The sequence below is a fragment of the Haemaphysalis longicornis genome, unplaced genomic scaffold (genome assembly GCF_048455015.1).
Source record: "Haemaphysalis longicornis isolate Haplotype H1 unplaced genomic scaffold, Haemaphysalis longicornis Haplotype H1 scaffold_270, whole genome shotgun sequence".
NCBI classification, from domain to species: Eukaryota; Metazoa; Arthropoda; class Arachnida; order Ixodida; family Ixodidae; genus Haemaphysalis; species Haemaphysalis longicornis.
This window is the reverse complement of record NW_027526326.1, coordinates 25,160-41,818: the sequence shown is the minus strand read 5'-3', so window position 1 is coordinate 41,818 and position 16,659 is coordinate 25,160. Positions and strand designations below refer to the sequence as shown.

General features: G+C 49.2%; 1 protein-coding gene across 1 annotated transcript in view; it reads left to right on the top strand.

Annotated features, from left to right (window-relative positions):
* The first annotated feature begins 16,557 nt into the window (after positions 1 to 16,557).
* Positions 16,558 to 16,659, top strand: part of LOC144172938 (autophagy-related protein 101-like) — an 11,439-nt gene continuing 11,337 nt past the window's right edge. The window contains exon 1 of the mRNA XM_077701531.1: positions 16,558 to 16,582. Within this exon, the coding sequence (XP_077557657.1) occupies positions 16,558 to 16,582 (25 nt within the window). The remainder of the gene's footprint in view (positions 16,583 to 16,659) is intronic.

The following is a 16,659-nucleotide window of genomic DNA, read 5'->3' as shown; positions in this document are numbered from 1 at the left end:
ACCTATGACGAAACGCCATGTGACGAACGGGCGTACACCCGTTTTTGACTGCTATACAGGGTGTCCCAGCTGGGTCTAGGAGAACTCGTCAAAAGTGAACTTGTCGCAGCCAACTCGTCATAGGTGAATTCGTCACATAGGGCAAGTCGTCATAGGCCATCTCGCACAAGGGAAACTCGTAAACTAGGGCAACTGGACACTGGGCCAACTCGTCACAATTTACGTTTTTCGTCTATCATGTTCAAATGAAAGAGTACAGAAGCTTGTATATTTCTCATCTGATGCGTAAACATTTTTACACTCCTCCTTCAATTCACCCCCCTTAATGTTTCCTTTGTCGCCTTCGAGGAATGCGACAGCCAGACAGCGTATCTTAATTTTTTTTGTGCAGCTAATTACGTGAGCCTTTAATATTAGATGTCGTTTGCCCGTTCTCTTTTTTCTAATACGTTTTTTAAATTTTTGTTAATTAAGTGACAGCGCTGTATTGGGATTGTGATTTCGTTCTGTGTTTTCGCTTTTTAGTATTTCGATCTTTTGTTTTCATGCCTGCTGACAAACGATGATTTTCAAGCTGGGTAACTTTCATTTTGTTAATCTTCATATCACCTGAAAGTCAAGGCTGGACTTAAAATTTGACCCCCCCCCCACCACACACACACACACTCACACAAAAAAGTGTGACGAATATTTTTTAGAAGGAGAAGAAAAGCAAAAAAATAAACCGGAAGTTGTGCTGAAACAAAAAAGCCAATTTCAACCAGCACCTTCAAACAAATAAGAGGCCAACATTGTTCCCTATTTATAGATATATACACAAGCAGGCAAAAACCTTCAAAAGATAATGCAAAAAGAAAGAAAAGAAACGAAAAGAAAACACGAAGAAAGAAAAAGTTGACCCCCCCTCCACAGAAAAAGCCTGACGAATATTTTTTGGAAGGAGAAGAAAAAAAATAAACCCGAAAAGAAACCCCTTACCAAGTAAAAAAATGTGAATTTCTATTTGCAACAAGAAGGGAAATAAAAAGGGGATAGAGGAGCATGTGTTAAAATAGAAAAATCATTTCAACCAAACCACCGCCTGCAAACTAACAAAAGCAGGGGACCCCCCGAACTCTGAAGAGGTCAACCTGGGAGTAATTATAAGATTAGAAACCACTAACTTCCTCTCCCCATTTCCTCGACGTCGGCCAAAAATGGAACCGTGAGACGACTTTTCCTAGCACGAGAAAGTCAGTGCGACCACTTTTCCTGGTACGGGATCACCTAGAACGAGATGCCCTATTTGACCAGTTTCCCTATGACCAGTTTTCCTAGGACGAGTTGGCTGCGACGAGTGGGCCGGTTCCCGTCCCAGCTATCATGCACCATGATTTAAAAAAAGAGAAATTGCGTAACTCTAAGAAAACCTAGTGCATAATGTTTGCAGTACTGTGAAGAAGCGGAGAGTAATTTTTTCGTTAATGAGACTTAATTAATTAATTGTAATTAATTATGTAACTCGATAAATACTGTCCTAATCACTAAAGTCTCAATGAGGCACTTGTAGGTAACCACGAGGGGCATCTAACTGCGCTATTTTCAGCGACGAACTAATTGCGTACTCATTTATTCTGACTGATAAAGGAAACGCGCGAAATATGAAAAATACCACGTGACGACGCTTACGCGCGCATTGTAAAGCAGCGTCCCCAAACAAAGCTGATTGAAAGCAACTGCTTCGCGGGTTACCCGCCCGAAGAGACAGAGCATCACCTTGATAATAGCATGCATGGAAGGAGCAGCAGCAGCAAGATTCGCGGGACGCGTGTGCAGATAAGGAACAAACTCGGTCGCGATTTCTTCTTTCTTTCTTTTGTCTATTTCATTCTGGCTAACTCAGAGGCAGCCTGTTTGAGGGTGTTGCTTTACGGTGCGCGCGGAGGCGCCGTCACGTGGTATTTTTCATATTTCGCGGGTTTCCTTTATCAGTCAGAATAAATGTGTACGCAATTAGTTCATCGCTGAAAATACCGCAGTTAGATGCCCCTCGTGGTTACCTTCAAGTGCCTCATTGACACTTTGGTGATTAGGAGAGTATTTCTCGAGTTAGATAATTAATTACAATTAGTTAATTAAGTCTCATTAAAGAAAAAAATACTGTCCGCTTCTTCACAGTACTGCAAACATTATGCACCTGGTTTCTTTCGAGTTACGCCTTTACTCTTTTTTTAAATCTTGGTGCATGATAGCTGGGACACCCTGTATATTCGTCGACCATTTAAAAATGATGTAGACTACCGCGTGTTCTTTGAAAGTTTTTGACGTAGAAAATTAGGTGATTAAGCCGTCATACCAAGTTAAGTATATTAACATAACTGCATGAAAATTTGTATTAATTGACACACAAAAAATGTAAACAAATTGTTATAAATGACGCAGTGAACAGTTTGTGCATGAAATAAAAAAAAACGTTTATTGCACTCGCTTTGTACTATTTGCACTATTGCCCTGTAGCTTCGCTGTCTCGTTGGGGAACGAGCCCATTCGTAACAAGCCCACTCGTCACCGGAAAACTCGTCGTAGGCCAACTCGTCACACCGGCCTTTTCGTACAGTGCCATCTCGAGATAGGAACTTTCGTGCGAGGTGCCTTTCGTCGGGAACCGGCCCACTCGTCGCAGCCAACTCGTCCTAGGAAAACTGGTCATAGGGAAACTGGTCAAAGAGGGCATCTCGTTCTAGGTGATCCCGTACTAGGAAAAGTGGTAGCACTGACCTCCTCGTGCTAGGAAAAGTCGTCTCGCGGGTCCATTTTTGGCCGATGTCGAGGAAATGGGGAGAGGAAATTTAGCGGCTTCTAATCTTATAATTAATCCCAGGTTGACCATTTCAGAGTTCGGGGGGTCTCCTGCTTTTGTTAATTTGCAGGCGGTGGTTGAAATGGTTTTTCTATTTTAGCACATGTCCCTCTGTCCCCTTCTTATTTCCCTTCTTGTTGCAAAAAAAAATTTACATTTTTTACTGGTTAAAGGGGCACTGACACAAAATTTTGAAGGCGAGATAACTTCGGAGATAGATTGGTGGGAACACATATACATCATCTGCAACATATCAGCGGTGAATACAGCCTAGAACATATTTAAAATCAATTTTGAAGTGTGCGAAACGCAACCGAGCGGCCAGCAGAGGACCACGCGCAAGTGTAAATAAACAACATCCAAACACGTCACGAGTTTGTGTTTGCCGCTTCCGCACTGCCGGCTCGCCGCTCCAATCGGAGGGCCGGAGGGCGGAGCTTCTGCTCTCGAGAACGAACGACCCGATCGTTGGCGGCGGAGGCGCCGTGATTTCGTCAGCTCATCGGGCAGCTGGCCGCGACCAAAGTTCTACAGCGATTCCAGGCACTCTGTTTCTATTAATGTGGGATCCGGACAGTTTATCGAACGCCGTTTTATCGAACGCCGTTTTATCGAAGTCGTTTTATCGAACGCCGTTTTATCGAACGCCGTTTTATCGACGGACGTTTTATCGAAGCCGTTTTATCGAAAGTGTTTTTCTCGGCCTTTTCGAGTAACATAATTTGCAGTACGTTTTTTTAATTTCCTCCTCGCTATGTAATTTGCAAATCTTGTCTCCACAGCAGGCCTATTTAAAAACATTTATAGTCTGTCTTCTAGTTGACTTTTATTTCCTGCGTGTTTTTCTTTTGTTTGTTTTTGTGATGCGCAAAATATGTCACCAGAATTTTTTGCTGTGTTCATTGCGCAACTGGTACTGCCATAACGAATCTCCTTGTGTCTCTATCCCCTCTGATCCGAAGCATATCACGGCATTGTGGCGTATTGATTAAAATGCCTCGATATGCTTCGTACCTTTTTGTATAAACCGCTTTTGTGTCGACACATAATCTAATTATTTCGCCGCGTATGTTGTACATAAGTCAGGCACTTCTTGGCGCTTGCTAAGGCGTTGCGCTGCTGAGCACGAGGTCGCGGGTTCGATTCCCGGCCGCGGCGGCCGCTTTTCTGATGGAGGCGAAAAGCAAAAACGCCCGTGTGTACGAGATTTCGGCGCACGATAAAGATCCCCAGGTGGTCAAAAATTAATCCGGAGCCCTCCACTACGGCGCGCCTCATCGCCTGCGTTGCGTCGGCGCGTTAAACCCGAGAATCAAATCAATTCTTGGCGCTTGAGGGTCCAATGTCAAAAACCTAACTGGAACGCTAGCAAAAGTCTCTCCCGATTTCTGCATTCCTAATTCTTAATGGGATCTGAGTTCAGTTGCTAAGAGGTTACCAAGCCTTGTACTACTGTTCTCGTTGCCTTGCATGAACTAACGAGAAAAACGTGAGGTACAAAATTGTCACCGTACTGCAGGTTGGTTCGTTTTCATCTCCCTCTGGTTGCACCCCAGCATGTCTGCTGGGGTGCATGCTCTTGCCTTTTTATCAGAAGGCATAAAAACAGTACGATCAAAATAGTAAACACCGAAAATGGAGAAATCATGAAGGTCTACTCAAAATACAGCGTCGTGACCCGATTACCTCTAAATAAAAATGGAAAAATTAAAAAAATGAGAACGAGCAATACTATGGCCCGTGCGATTATACCTGAACAAGGCACACAAAAAACCAACAAAATGCGCTGCCTGGTCGGGTGTGTTCCTCCAAGGCCACCACGAAAACGTAAGGTTGGTGAATCAAAAGAGGGGCTAAGAGTGTTGACGCAAAAGTAGAAAATTATACGAAATCCTGTATTTTTTTTTATTTGAGCATGATTAACAAAAAACGTAAATTGTGATGGGATGGGCAATTGTCCAGCTGTACTAGCTTACGAGTTTCCCTAGTGCGAGATGACCTCTGACGACTTGTCCTACTTGACGAGTTCACCTATGACGAGTTGGCTGTGACAGGTTCCCTTGTGACGATTCTCCTAGACTCCACCACCTCTGTTGGGGTCTCACTATCACTGTCGGAACCCCCCTGTTCCAGTCACATAGCACTAATCTTTCAGAAGTTCTTGGCCCAACATTTCTCCAGATGCAAACAGTGTGACCCCAAGGTCCGAGTAGGAGTCGCGGGTAAACCACGTGACTAGAACAATTGTGGGGTACAAGACTCTGGATCACGTAATGATGAACCATGGCGCAAGGGATATATTTTTCAACACTAACCAAACACGCCGATACACATCTAAGGAATATTGCGCACGGGGTTCGGGTTGGTACTATAGGGGCAAATTCTGTAATATAAACAAGGGGGTCATACATGCTTGAGTGAAATCAATAAAGACTCGAAAAATAAAAATAATTTAATAAAACAAAGGTTATCGAAAACACTGTAAAGGCGCGTCAACATATATAGATAGGTTTTTTATGTAATGCACGTCAGAGAGAATGTAGGAGGAAGGTTACTGCAGGTTAGGTTAATGCGATGGCCAGTTAAGCAAAATAAACACCGAAAATTACAATGCAAGCCGCAAAACCACACTTTCGATAAAACGGACGTAGGTGGTTCGATAAAACGGCATTCGATAAAACGGCGTTCGATAAAACGGGCATTTTTTCGATAAAACGGCGTTCGATAAAACGGCGTTCGATAAACTGTCTGGGAACCTATTAATGTTTATTACCATTTGATGCGGAAACGCGCCGGAGGCACGAAAAGCCCACTGAGCAAGCCGCACGGTCGCTGTGCAGGCGGCGGCCACGACCGCGAAGTGGCCCAGGCCGGCGCAGGTAGCTCGAATGATAGCTTGTTACCGCTGCACGAAATTGTCCCCAAGTCCCGACCATGGTGGCTTACATGAGAAAGGAGTTAATAATGCCATGGCGGGTTGCATTAAAAATTGCCATCTGCACCGCTTACGAGACTGGCACTCGAATATCCGCCGCAGTGCTAAGCCGAACACATCTGTAGGCGGACCTGTAGGCAGACTGGCCGGCTGCTCCCAGCGCGCGTCTTGCCACCCACCATCTCGAGCGGCGCGCGTCGTTCGTTAGCCGTGGTAGCATTTGCACTCGCAGCGCCTGCGTCACATCCACGGTCGCTTTTTAATTAGGCGCCTCACGAGATCAGTACGGGGGGGCATCCGTAGAAACTGCCGTCGATGCGGATTCGACAGTGCTACGGCGGCTCTGCTCTGTAACTGTGATATCCCTCCGACGGTCACGTGGTCAGCTTTGTTCACACAAAATCCACAAAATCCATCGTTTCGCGGCACTCGCTGAAGCCGAAACTGCGACTGGCCGCATTGAAAATGCCTCTAATTAAACAACCGTCGCACGCTGAAGCAAATGAGGTTTCTACAGGTTATAAGTAGGTCACTAGCTACTTATCGCAACAAAAAAAACAAGATGCAAAATTTTTGTGTCAGTGCCCCTTTAAGGGGTTTCTTTTCAGGTTGATTTTTTTCTTCTCGTTCCAAAAAATATTCGTCACGCTTTTTGTGTGGAGGGGGGAGGTTGACTTTTTCTTTCTTTTGCGTTTCCTTTTCTTTCTTCTCGTTTTTTCTTTTTGCGTTATCATTTCAAGCTTTTTGCCTGCTTCTATATATATCTATAAAAAGGGCAAAATGTTGGCCTCTGGTTTGTTTGCAGGTGGTCGTTGAAATTGGCTTTTCGGTTTCAGCACCAGTTCCGGTTCCTTTTTTTGCTTTTCTTCTCCCTTTAAAAATATTCGTAACACTTTTGTGTGTGTGGGGGGGGGGGGGGGTGTCGACTTTAAGTCCAGCCTTGACTTTCGCCCCCATATATAGGTGATATGAAGGCTAACAAAACGAAAGTTACCCAGCTTGACAATCATCGTTTGTCAGCAGGCATGAAAACAAAAGATCAAAATACTAAAACGCGAAAACACAGAAAGAAATCGCAAACCCCAATACATCGCCGTCACTTAATCAGCAAAAATAAAAAAAAATGTTTCAGAAAAAACAAAACGGGCAAACTAAATCTAATATAAAAGACTAACGTAATCAGCTGCACAAAGAAAAAAATAAGATACGCTGTCTGGCTGGCGCGTTCCTCGACGGCGACAAAGGAAACATTAAGGGTGGTGTAAGAATGTTCACGCATAAGATGAGAAATATACAAGCTTCTGTACTCTTTCATTTGTACATGATAGACGAAAAACGTAAATTGTGACGAGTTGGCCGAGTGTCCAGTTGCCCTAGGTTACGAGTTTCCCTAGTGCGAGATGGCCTATGACGACTTGCCCTATGTGACGAATTCACCTATATGACGAGTTGGCTGCGACGAGTTCACTTTTGACGAGTTCTCCTAGACCCCTTCTCGTCACATGGATTTCGTTACACCGCGGCCGTGTGAACAAAAGCCTAGAAGCCCTGACAAGAAATTGGCCTTTAAAGCTGGTCTGAGGCTGGTTTCTACAATGGTAAATTCGTTACGGCTGTTTAGGAGGGCATGTGGTGGTCCATGTGAACAGCAGGTGTGCATAAAGAGCTGTTTTTTTTTTGCTGGGGAGTGCGGAGTGGGGGAGAGGTCAGCGCGATTTGCACTTCTTCAATTTCTGATAGTCAGCGGTGTTGATGTGGTGTAAGTCCGTATTTTCTCACGTATAACCTGCCCTTGCATACAACCCGCTCCCCCACTTTTATTCTGCGAATAAAAAAAAATTGGCGAAGCTTGCACCAACTCGCGCAAGGCTTGAAACATTGCTAAGCTGGAGGATTTCTTTCTATGTAAACACTGAAGGACACACCACCAGGCATTGCGTTAGGTTTGAAATTGTTTTTTTTTTATTTATTTGATTGATTGTGGGGTTTTAACGCGCCGACGCTACGCAAGTGACGAGGCGCGCCGTAGTGGAGGGCTCCGAAATCATTTTTACCCCCCCGTGGATGCTTAGGGAACGAGCCCACTCGTCACAAGCCCACTCGTCACAGGAAAACTCGTCGTAGGCCAACTCGTCACACCGGCCTTTTCGTACAGTGCCATCTCGAGATAGGAAGTCTCCTGCGAGGTGCCTTCTCGTCACATGGATTTCGTTACACCGCGGCAGTGTGAACAAAAGCCTGCAAGCCCTGACCGGAAATTGGCGTTGAAAGCCGGTCTGAGGCTGGTTTCTAGAATGGCAAATTCGTTACGGCTGTTTAGGAAGGCGTGCGGAGGTCTGTGTGAGCAGCAGGTGGGCATAAAGAGCTGTTTTTTTTTTTCTTTTGCTGGGGAGGGTGGAGGGGGGGAGAGGTCAGCGCGATTTGCACTTCTTCAAGTGCTGATCGTCAGCGGTGTTGAGGTGGTGTACGTCCGTATTTTCGCACGTATAACCTGCCCTTGCATACAACCCGCACCCCCACTTTCAGTCCACCCGCCGCGGTGGCTCAGCGGCTAAGGCGTTGCGCAGCTGAGCACGAGGTCGCGGGTTCGATTCCCGGCCGCGGCGGCCGCTTCTCTGATGGAGGCGAAAAGCAAAAAAACGCCCGTGTGTACGGGATTTCGGCGCACGTTAAAGATCCCCAGGTGGTCAAAATTAATTCGGAGCCCTCCACTACGGCGCGCCTCATCGCCTGCGTTGCGTCGGCGCGTTAAACCCTACAAACCCTACAATCAATCACTTTCAGTCTGCGAATAAAAAAAAAATAAAATTGGTGAAGCTTGCACCAACTCGCGCAAGGCTTGAACCATAGCTTAGCTGGAAGATTTCTTTCTATGTAAACACTGAAGGACACAACATCAGGCATTGCATTAGGTTTGAAATTGTTTATTTGTTGATTTGATTGATTGTGGGGTTTTAACGCGCCGATGCTACACAAGTGACCAGGCGCGCCGTAGTGGAGGGCTCCGAAATCATTTTGACCACCTGGGGATGTTTAATATGCGTGCGTCGAAACCTCGAACACACGGACGTTTTCGCTTTTCGCCTCCGTCCGCCGCGGCCGGGAACCGAATGCGCTTCCTTGGGCTCAACAGAACAGCGTCATATCCAGCTGCGCCACCGCGGCGGGCAATTGTTTTTTAAATAATAATAATCTTTACTTCACTGCACTGAATACATATTCGGGCCAGCCCAAGCCAAAAAATCTTCTGGGGCCTTTTGTTAACCTGTTCCGTTGTCGCTTTTCACGGTGGTTGTAGTAGTCATCGTCGGACGGCACCCCCCACGGCTCGCCCGCAAATACTAAGATGTCAACGATCGCATCGCAAGAATCCTGGCTGATCACTACGGCTGAGCCACAGTCAATACGCTTCGGAATATTGCCCGCAACATCCGCTTCCGGTACTGATGAAATGAACAACGTGGCAACCCAGCGTTGAAGACGCCTATACAACGAGGCAACAGTGCAATAGTACAAATAGTACAACAGTACAAAGAGAGTGCAATACACATTTTTTTATTTCATGTACAACCTGTTCACTGCGTCATTTATAACAATTTGTTTACTTTTTTTGCGTGCCATGTAATACAAATTTGCAGGCTATTATCATTTTAATATACCTCGGTATGGCGGCATATTTACCTAACTTCCTGCGTTAAAAACTTTGAAAGAACACTCGCTCGCCTACATCATTTTGAAATGGGCGACGTATATATAGCTGGCGGAAACATCGCTTTAGAAAACAAGCTCGTAATGCGAGTTTTCCGTGTGACGAATATTCCGGTGATACGAGAATTCCTCGTACGAAATGACCTGTGACTAGTTGGCATTCCTGACCAGTTTACCTGTGACGAGTTGGCTTATGACAAGTGGACTTGTGGCGAGTGGGCCTAGACCCGTCTCGTTGTGTAGGCGTCTTCAACGCTGGGTTCCGACGTTGTTCACTGCATCAGTTCAGAAGCAGGTGTTGCGGGCAATATTCCGAAGCATGTTGACTGGGGCTCCGCTGTCGTGATCAGCCAGGATTCTTGCGATGCGACCATTGCCATCTTGGTGCGAGCCGTTGGGGGGTGCTGTACGACGATGACTACAACTACCACCGTCAAAAGCGACAACGGAACATGTTAATAAACGGTTCCCAAACAGTGTGTCGAACGCCGTTTTATCGAAAAAATGCCCGTTTTATCAAACGGCATTTTATCGAATGCCGTTTTATCGAACCACCTACGTCCGTTTTATCGAAAGTGGGACTTTTCGGCTTTTATTGTAATTTTAGGGGTTTATTTTGTTTAACTGGCCGTCACATTAACGTAATCTGCAGTTAGCTTCATTCTACGTTACCCATCATTACGTGATCCAAAGCCTTGTCCTTCCCGATTTTTCTAGTCACGTGGTTTGCACGCGACTCCTACTCAGACCATGTGGTCACACTGTTTGCATCTGGAGAAATATCGTGCCAAGAACTTCTGAAAGATTAGAATGAAGCAGGGGAGGTTCCGACAGTGAAAGTGAGGCCCCAGTAGCGGTGGTGGAGACTAGGAGAACTCGTCACAAGTGAACCCACCGCGGCCAACGCTTCATAAGACAACTCGTCAAGTAGGGCAAGTGGTCATAGGTCATCTCGCACTACGGAATCTCGTAACCCAGGACAACTGGCCCATCCCTTCATGATTTACGTGTTTTGTTAATCATGCTTAATAAAAATACAGGATTTCGTATAATTCTCTACTTCTGCATCAACACTCTTACGCCCCGCCCCCCATCGATTCACCAACCTTACGTTTGCTTGGTGACCTTGAAGGAACACGCCAGACCAGACAGCGCAGTTTGTTGGTTTTTTGTGTGCTTTGTTCAGATAATCACACGGGCAATATCAGATTTTGTTTAATCGTTCTCAATTTGTTTCAATTTAAGATTTTTATTTTTAGGTAATCGGGCGACGACGCTGTATTGAGTAGACCTTCACGATTTCTCTATTTTTGGTGTTTACTACTTTTATCTCAGTGTTTTTTATGCCGTATGATAAATAGGTAAAAGAGAGCGGGCTAAAAACGTCAGGCATGCTGGGGTGCAAAAAAAAAAGGGGGGGGGGGGGTTTAAAACAAACCAACCTGTAATATGGTGACTAATTTTGTAACTAACTTTTTTTTTTTTTTTCGTCAGTTCTAACCAAGACATCGAGATAATAGGACAAGGCTTTGTAACCTCTCAGTAACTGAACTCAGTGCCCACTAAGAATTAGGAATTCAGAAATCGGGAAAGACTTTTGCTAGCGTTCCAGTTAGATTTTTTACATTAATTGGACTCGCAAGGACCAAGAAGTGTCTTGATTATGTAGAACATACGTGGCGAAATAATTAGATTAGATTAGACACAAAAGCGGCGTATACAAAAAAATTGGCCGTGTATCTGCTCGTTTCGTTGCAAACGTCGTCAAATGACGATAGTCTTTATCGACTTTTGCCAAGTAAATGCCTCCCTTCGCTTTCCCGCTCACCTCTCATGTTGTTCCTCTTGCGTCGCACTCCTCCCAAGGCAAAAACGCCAAAGGTTTGCTAAAATCATTTTAAATTTCCCGCGTTCCACTGCTCTAAACCGGGTGTCTCGATGCCAACGCTGCCGTATGGCGAAGACGCGCGTGAATCGAGGCGCCCTACTTCAACGTTTATAGAACCGTGTTTCCCTACTCTACGTGCGTTGCAAGCAGAACGTGTAACCTATCTAGTGGAACCTTTCGTAACTGTTGCCGGTTGATTTCTTAAAATGGCGCCAGAAGCTGTAGTGGCGCGGGCGACAGCAGGCGACGGCGGAGTGAATTTTTTTCTGCAGTTGATGAAGTATTTAATTTCGCGAAAATCAAGCATGCACGATTTTTTATAAAGGAACACTGCCGATATCACTTCTGTATTAATTTGTTGTCTTATATTTGCGTAATGTCTCGTTCTTCTTCAACAATGTTGACAAGTATGAACATTACACCGGACTTAGACGGGTACATTTAGCTGTGACTATATAAGACTATTGCGCAGGCATTGTTTTACTTTGGCCGGGTGGCTGAATCGAGTCACAGACAGACAGACAGACAGACAGAGAGAGAGAGAGAATAAACTTTATTTGGGCCTGCAGACGGTGGGGCGCCCTTAACAGGGGCCCAGGTGCCGTGACGCGGCCGCGACGTCGTTACGATAGCACCTCTTGAGCCGCACCCGGGCGCGCTCTACGAGGTCGGGGGGATCGTACCCCCTTCCGCGCGTCGCACTCCGGCCGCTGCCGTTCGAGGGCCGCCGCAACCTGCTGGACGGCCTGTAGCTGGGTGTTGTAGTCCTTGCTCTTCTTCGCCGCATTGTACTGCGGTGGGAGCGTATTGGTCTCGCTGGCCTCACGCGGTCGTAGTTGACAGTTCCAGAGGAGATGAGCCGTAGTGGCTCGCTCCCGCTCGCACAGTATACAAATGTCACTTTCATATACCTCCGGGCACACATGTCTGGCTAGCACTGGAGTCAGTATTGAATCAGTTTGCAGCTGTCTATATAGCACCGCCTCCGCTCGAGTAAGTCCCGGATGCGGGGGCGGCATAGTCCTCCTGTTGAATCGGTACCACTGTAGCACTTCGTTGTAGGTGGTCAGGGGGTCCTGGTTACCTTCTGGGGGTTGCCACTCCGAGATTTCGACACCACTAGCCACCGCGCGGTCGGCCAGTCCTCGCGCGGCGGCATGGGCCGTCTAGTTGTGGTTGTCATTGCCCCGGCGGGATACACTGGGGCCCATATGTGCCGGGAACCACTTCACACACACTGCACTGTCACGCACTCCTGCTGTACGGAGGACACGCGCCGCGACACTGCACACCCTGTTCTGAGCGTAGTTTAGCACTGCTGTTCTTGAATCGCTGAGCACCGTAGTCCACTGGGGATTCACTATGGCCAGGGCAATGGCCACCTCTTCGGCGTGTCAGGCCTTGCTAGCCCGGAAGAGTGCGGAAGACCTGATTTCGCCCGTTGTAGCCGTCACCACTGCAGCCGCAAAGGTGGCGTGCTGACTCTGATGCTCGGCCGCGTCGACGAAGACTGCGCCGGTGTCTTGTGCATGTAAGTCCACCAGAGCTCGCGCTCTAGCAACTCTGCGGTCGTGGTTGTGCTCGGGGTTCATGTTCCTGGGGATAGGACATACGATGAGACGGTTGTGTACGTCTGCCGGTATCTGCTCCTTGGACCCCTGCAGGCCGCCTCGGGGGAGGAGGCCCACTTGGTGGAGGATGTAGCGGCCCGTCCGTGTTCTAGATAGGCGTTCTATTTGGGCGGTGCGCTGGGCTTCGGAAATCTCATCCAGGGTATTATGGACACCTAGAGCGAGCAACTTTGCAGTGCTGGTACTCTGGAGAAGTCCCAAAGCTGTCTTGTAGGTCTTGCGGATAGTGGCGTCCACCTTTTCCCGCTCGCACTGCCGCCAGTTGTGGAAGGCGGCCACATATGCGATGTGGCTGACGGCAAACGATTGTACCAGTCGAGTGAGGATGGATTCTTTCATGCCCGCATGTCGCGTGGAGATGCGCCGGATGCGATGGACCGCCGCTGCCGCCTTCGTTGCTATCTTGCTGACCGTGGACCCGTTGGTTCGGTTCCGCTCGATCAGGAGGCCCAAAACCCGTATCTGTGCGACTTCGGGAATCGCCTGGCCCCCTGTCGTACACACCGTAATGGGAATTGGTGATTGCGGCTTGCGCCTGCCCCTCGGGGGGAGGATGAGCAGCTTTGATTTAGAGGGGGAGCATATGAGGCCCGTGCCATCAAGCTGGTCTTCGATAGCGTCGACTGCTGCTTGGAGAGTATCTTCGATGTGGCCGTCGCTCCCTCCCGTGACCCACAGTGTAATGTCGTCGGCATAGATGGTGTGCCGAACGTCCGGCACCTGCCCGAGGCGGTTGGCGACGCCAATCATAACCAGGTTGAAAAGCAGCGGCGATACCACGGATCCCTGGGGGGTACCTCTGCTGCCAAGTTTCTTCTCGAATTGGAGCTCACCCCACCTTTGCGTGTAGCGGCCTGTGAGGAAGTCCCGTATGTATGCGTACGTCCGCCGCCCCATGTTCAAGTGAGAGACTTGCGCCAGAATCGCAGAGTGCCGCACCCTATCGAAGGCACTTTGGAGGTCGAGGCCCAACACCACCTTGTTGTCCCGGGCGTTGACCATGTCGTCGATGACCTCGTGCTTAAGGAGGAGCATGGCATCTTGAGTGCTCAGGTGACTCCGAAACCCTATGAGTGAGTCGGGGTAGAGTTCGTTGTCTTCGAGATAGCGCTGCCATCGGTTGAGGAGGACATGTTCTAAGACTTTGCCCACACACGAAGTGAGCGAAATCGGCCGGAGATGGTCGATACTTGGCGGTTTGCCCGGCTTCGGAATTAGGACTGTTCTGGCCGTCTTCCACTGTCTCGGGAGGCGACCTGCATGCCAGCACTTGTTATAATAGCGCGTTAGCGCAACGATAGCCTGATCATTGAGGTTCTTAAGGGCCTTGTTCGTCACTCGGTCGGGGCCCGCCGCCGATTTGCAGTTTAGAGTTTGCAGGGCTGCCCGCACTTCCCAGACTTCGATGTCCCGGTCTAGGACGTCGTTGGCAGCGCCGCCATATTCGGGGTGCTGATCAATAGGGGAATCGGGGAGATATTTGTCCTCTAGGTGTTTGCTCACCTCGGACTCGCCCCGCTCTGCGATGGCTTTGTGAAGGATGCGAGCGAGGGTGTTCTGTTGGTAGCCTTTTGTCTTAGTCTCATCGAGCAAGTGCCGGAGCAGTCGCCATGTCCTACCCTTATGTATCTGGCCATCGGCTTCGCTGCATACCTCGTGCCACTGTTGAGCGCTGAGCGATTTGCAATGCGCCTGGATCTCTTGGTTGAGAATGGCGACTTTCTTGCGGAGGCGCCTGTTGGTGCGTTGCTTCCTCCAGCGCGCTTGTATGGAACGCTTGGCCTCGAGCAAGTGGGCGAGTCGGCTGTCCATTTGGCTAACGCTTTCGTCAGTCTCGATCGTTCGGGTCGCCTCGGCCGTGGCCTGCATGACTGCTGCCGTCCACGCCTCGATGTCTTCGATTTCCGCACTTTCCTCAGGTAGACATCGCCTGAACTTATTCCAGTCCGTGAGCTCATGTGTGCGGGTGCTCTGCGCACTCTTGGGGTTCAGGAGTGGAACGCGCACTTCGAGAACGTAGTGGTCGCTCCCGAGTTCCTCGCCCGTGTTCGGCCACCGCGCCCCCGGGGTGGGCGCTGCCGTCTTAATGAAGGTGAGATCCGTGGTAGTATCACGGGTGACTGATGTACCGATACGCGTGGGGTACGCCGGGTCCGTGAGCAGCTGCAGCCCGGCCTCAGTTGCGTCCTCCAGCAAGTTACGGCCTTTGACGGTCGTTTTCGGGTAACCCAGTCTTGGTGTGGCGCGTTGAAGTCTCCCCCGATCAGAAGTGTACTACCCGCGGCTAGTCGGTTCGCTCGATGGAGGAGCGCCCGAAACCGCTGCTTGCGATGGGTCGGATTGCTGTACACCGTGACGAGAAGGATGCGTTCTTTGCGTTTCTTGCCAACAATCACTTCCAGCGCGCAGTGTTCGATCGCACTGCTTTCGATGAGACTGTGTTCTATGAACATGAGGTCTTTGCGCACGAGAATGCACACCCCTCGGCCGGCCCCCGAGGACGTCGCACGCGCACTGGGTGGACGCGCGTGCGCCCGATACCCAGAGAGCTGCGGCGGGGACTCGCTGAGCGTTTCCTGTAGCATAATAACATCGGGCTTACGGTTGAGATGTCGGAGGTATTGCTGTAGTATGGCTTTCTTGCCAACGTATCCATTGCAGTTCCAGTGCCATACCAAGAAGTCTCGTGCGGGTGAGCTCATTGCGAAAAGTGCCCGTGCGTTTGTTGCTGATTAACCGGCTGGAACTGCTGAGGGTCCCCACCTAAGCCTAGGTGCGACATTAGCATTTGGAGTTGGGTTTGCATTTGCATGATCATGGTTTGCATGTTACAGCACGTTTGTTCTAACTGCGCGCTGCGCTCGTTTGACATTTTAATGAAGGCGTCGGTGCGTTCCTCCAAGTTCTCAAGCCGTACTAGTAGCTTCCGTTCCTTGGCGGCCTCGAGTGCCCTGCGCTTAGGTGTCGGCTCCGCTTCCCGCTGTTGACTTCGTGGGTCCTGTTCTGGTCGTGCCTCCAAGGTGGCTGCCTCTGCGGGCGGCGGGTTGCCTGATGGTGATGAGTGCCGTTCGGAGGGCGCTTGCTGCTGTAGGGCGAGGAGTCGGTCCAGCTTCGTGTTGATGTCCGCGTTCATGCGTTCAAGTTCAGTGATCTTCTGGCGTAGTTGAGCGTTTTCGTTCTGGAGAGCCTTCATTGCGGTGTCCTCCGTTTGGGATGGTCGTACAGGCGTCTTGGGTGTTTTGAGGGTATCGGCCCAGGCGACTCGTTCACGGGTTACGGACGGCTGTCGGGCGCGACTTGTGCTGCGCTTGCTGGTAGAGCGGTGTCCACTGTTGCCGCGCGTTTGCGACCGCGATCTTCTTCGTGTGTTCTCGGGCGATGCAGGGCGCAATGGCGGGAAATCGGCAGCTGTGTTGTATTCCGGGAAGCGTTGGCTGCCTAGAGCATCCATCTTGCGGTTCCACTGCCGGCGCTTGACATGCACCTTGAACTTGTTTGTGCACTCGCGAGCTCCGGTCACGTGACGGCCGCCGCACAGCTTGCATTTAGGCGTGCAATGGCGGTCGTGGTCCGCGTTAGGGGTAGCCTCGCCGCATGCAATGCATACTCGGGTGTCAGGGAAGGGGCATACGTCGCTTCGATGGCCGACTTTTCCGCA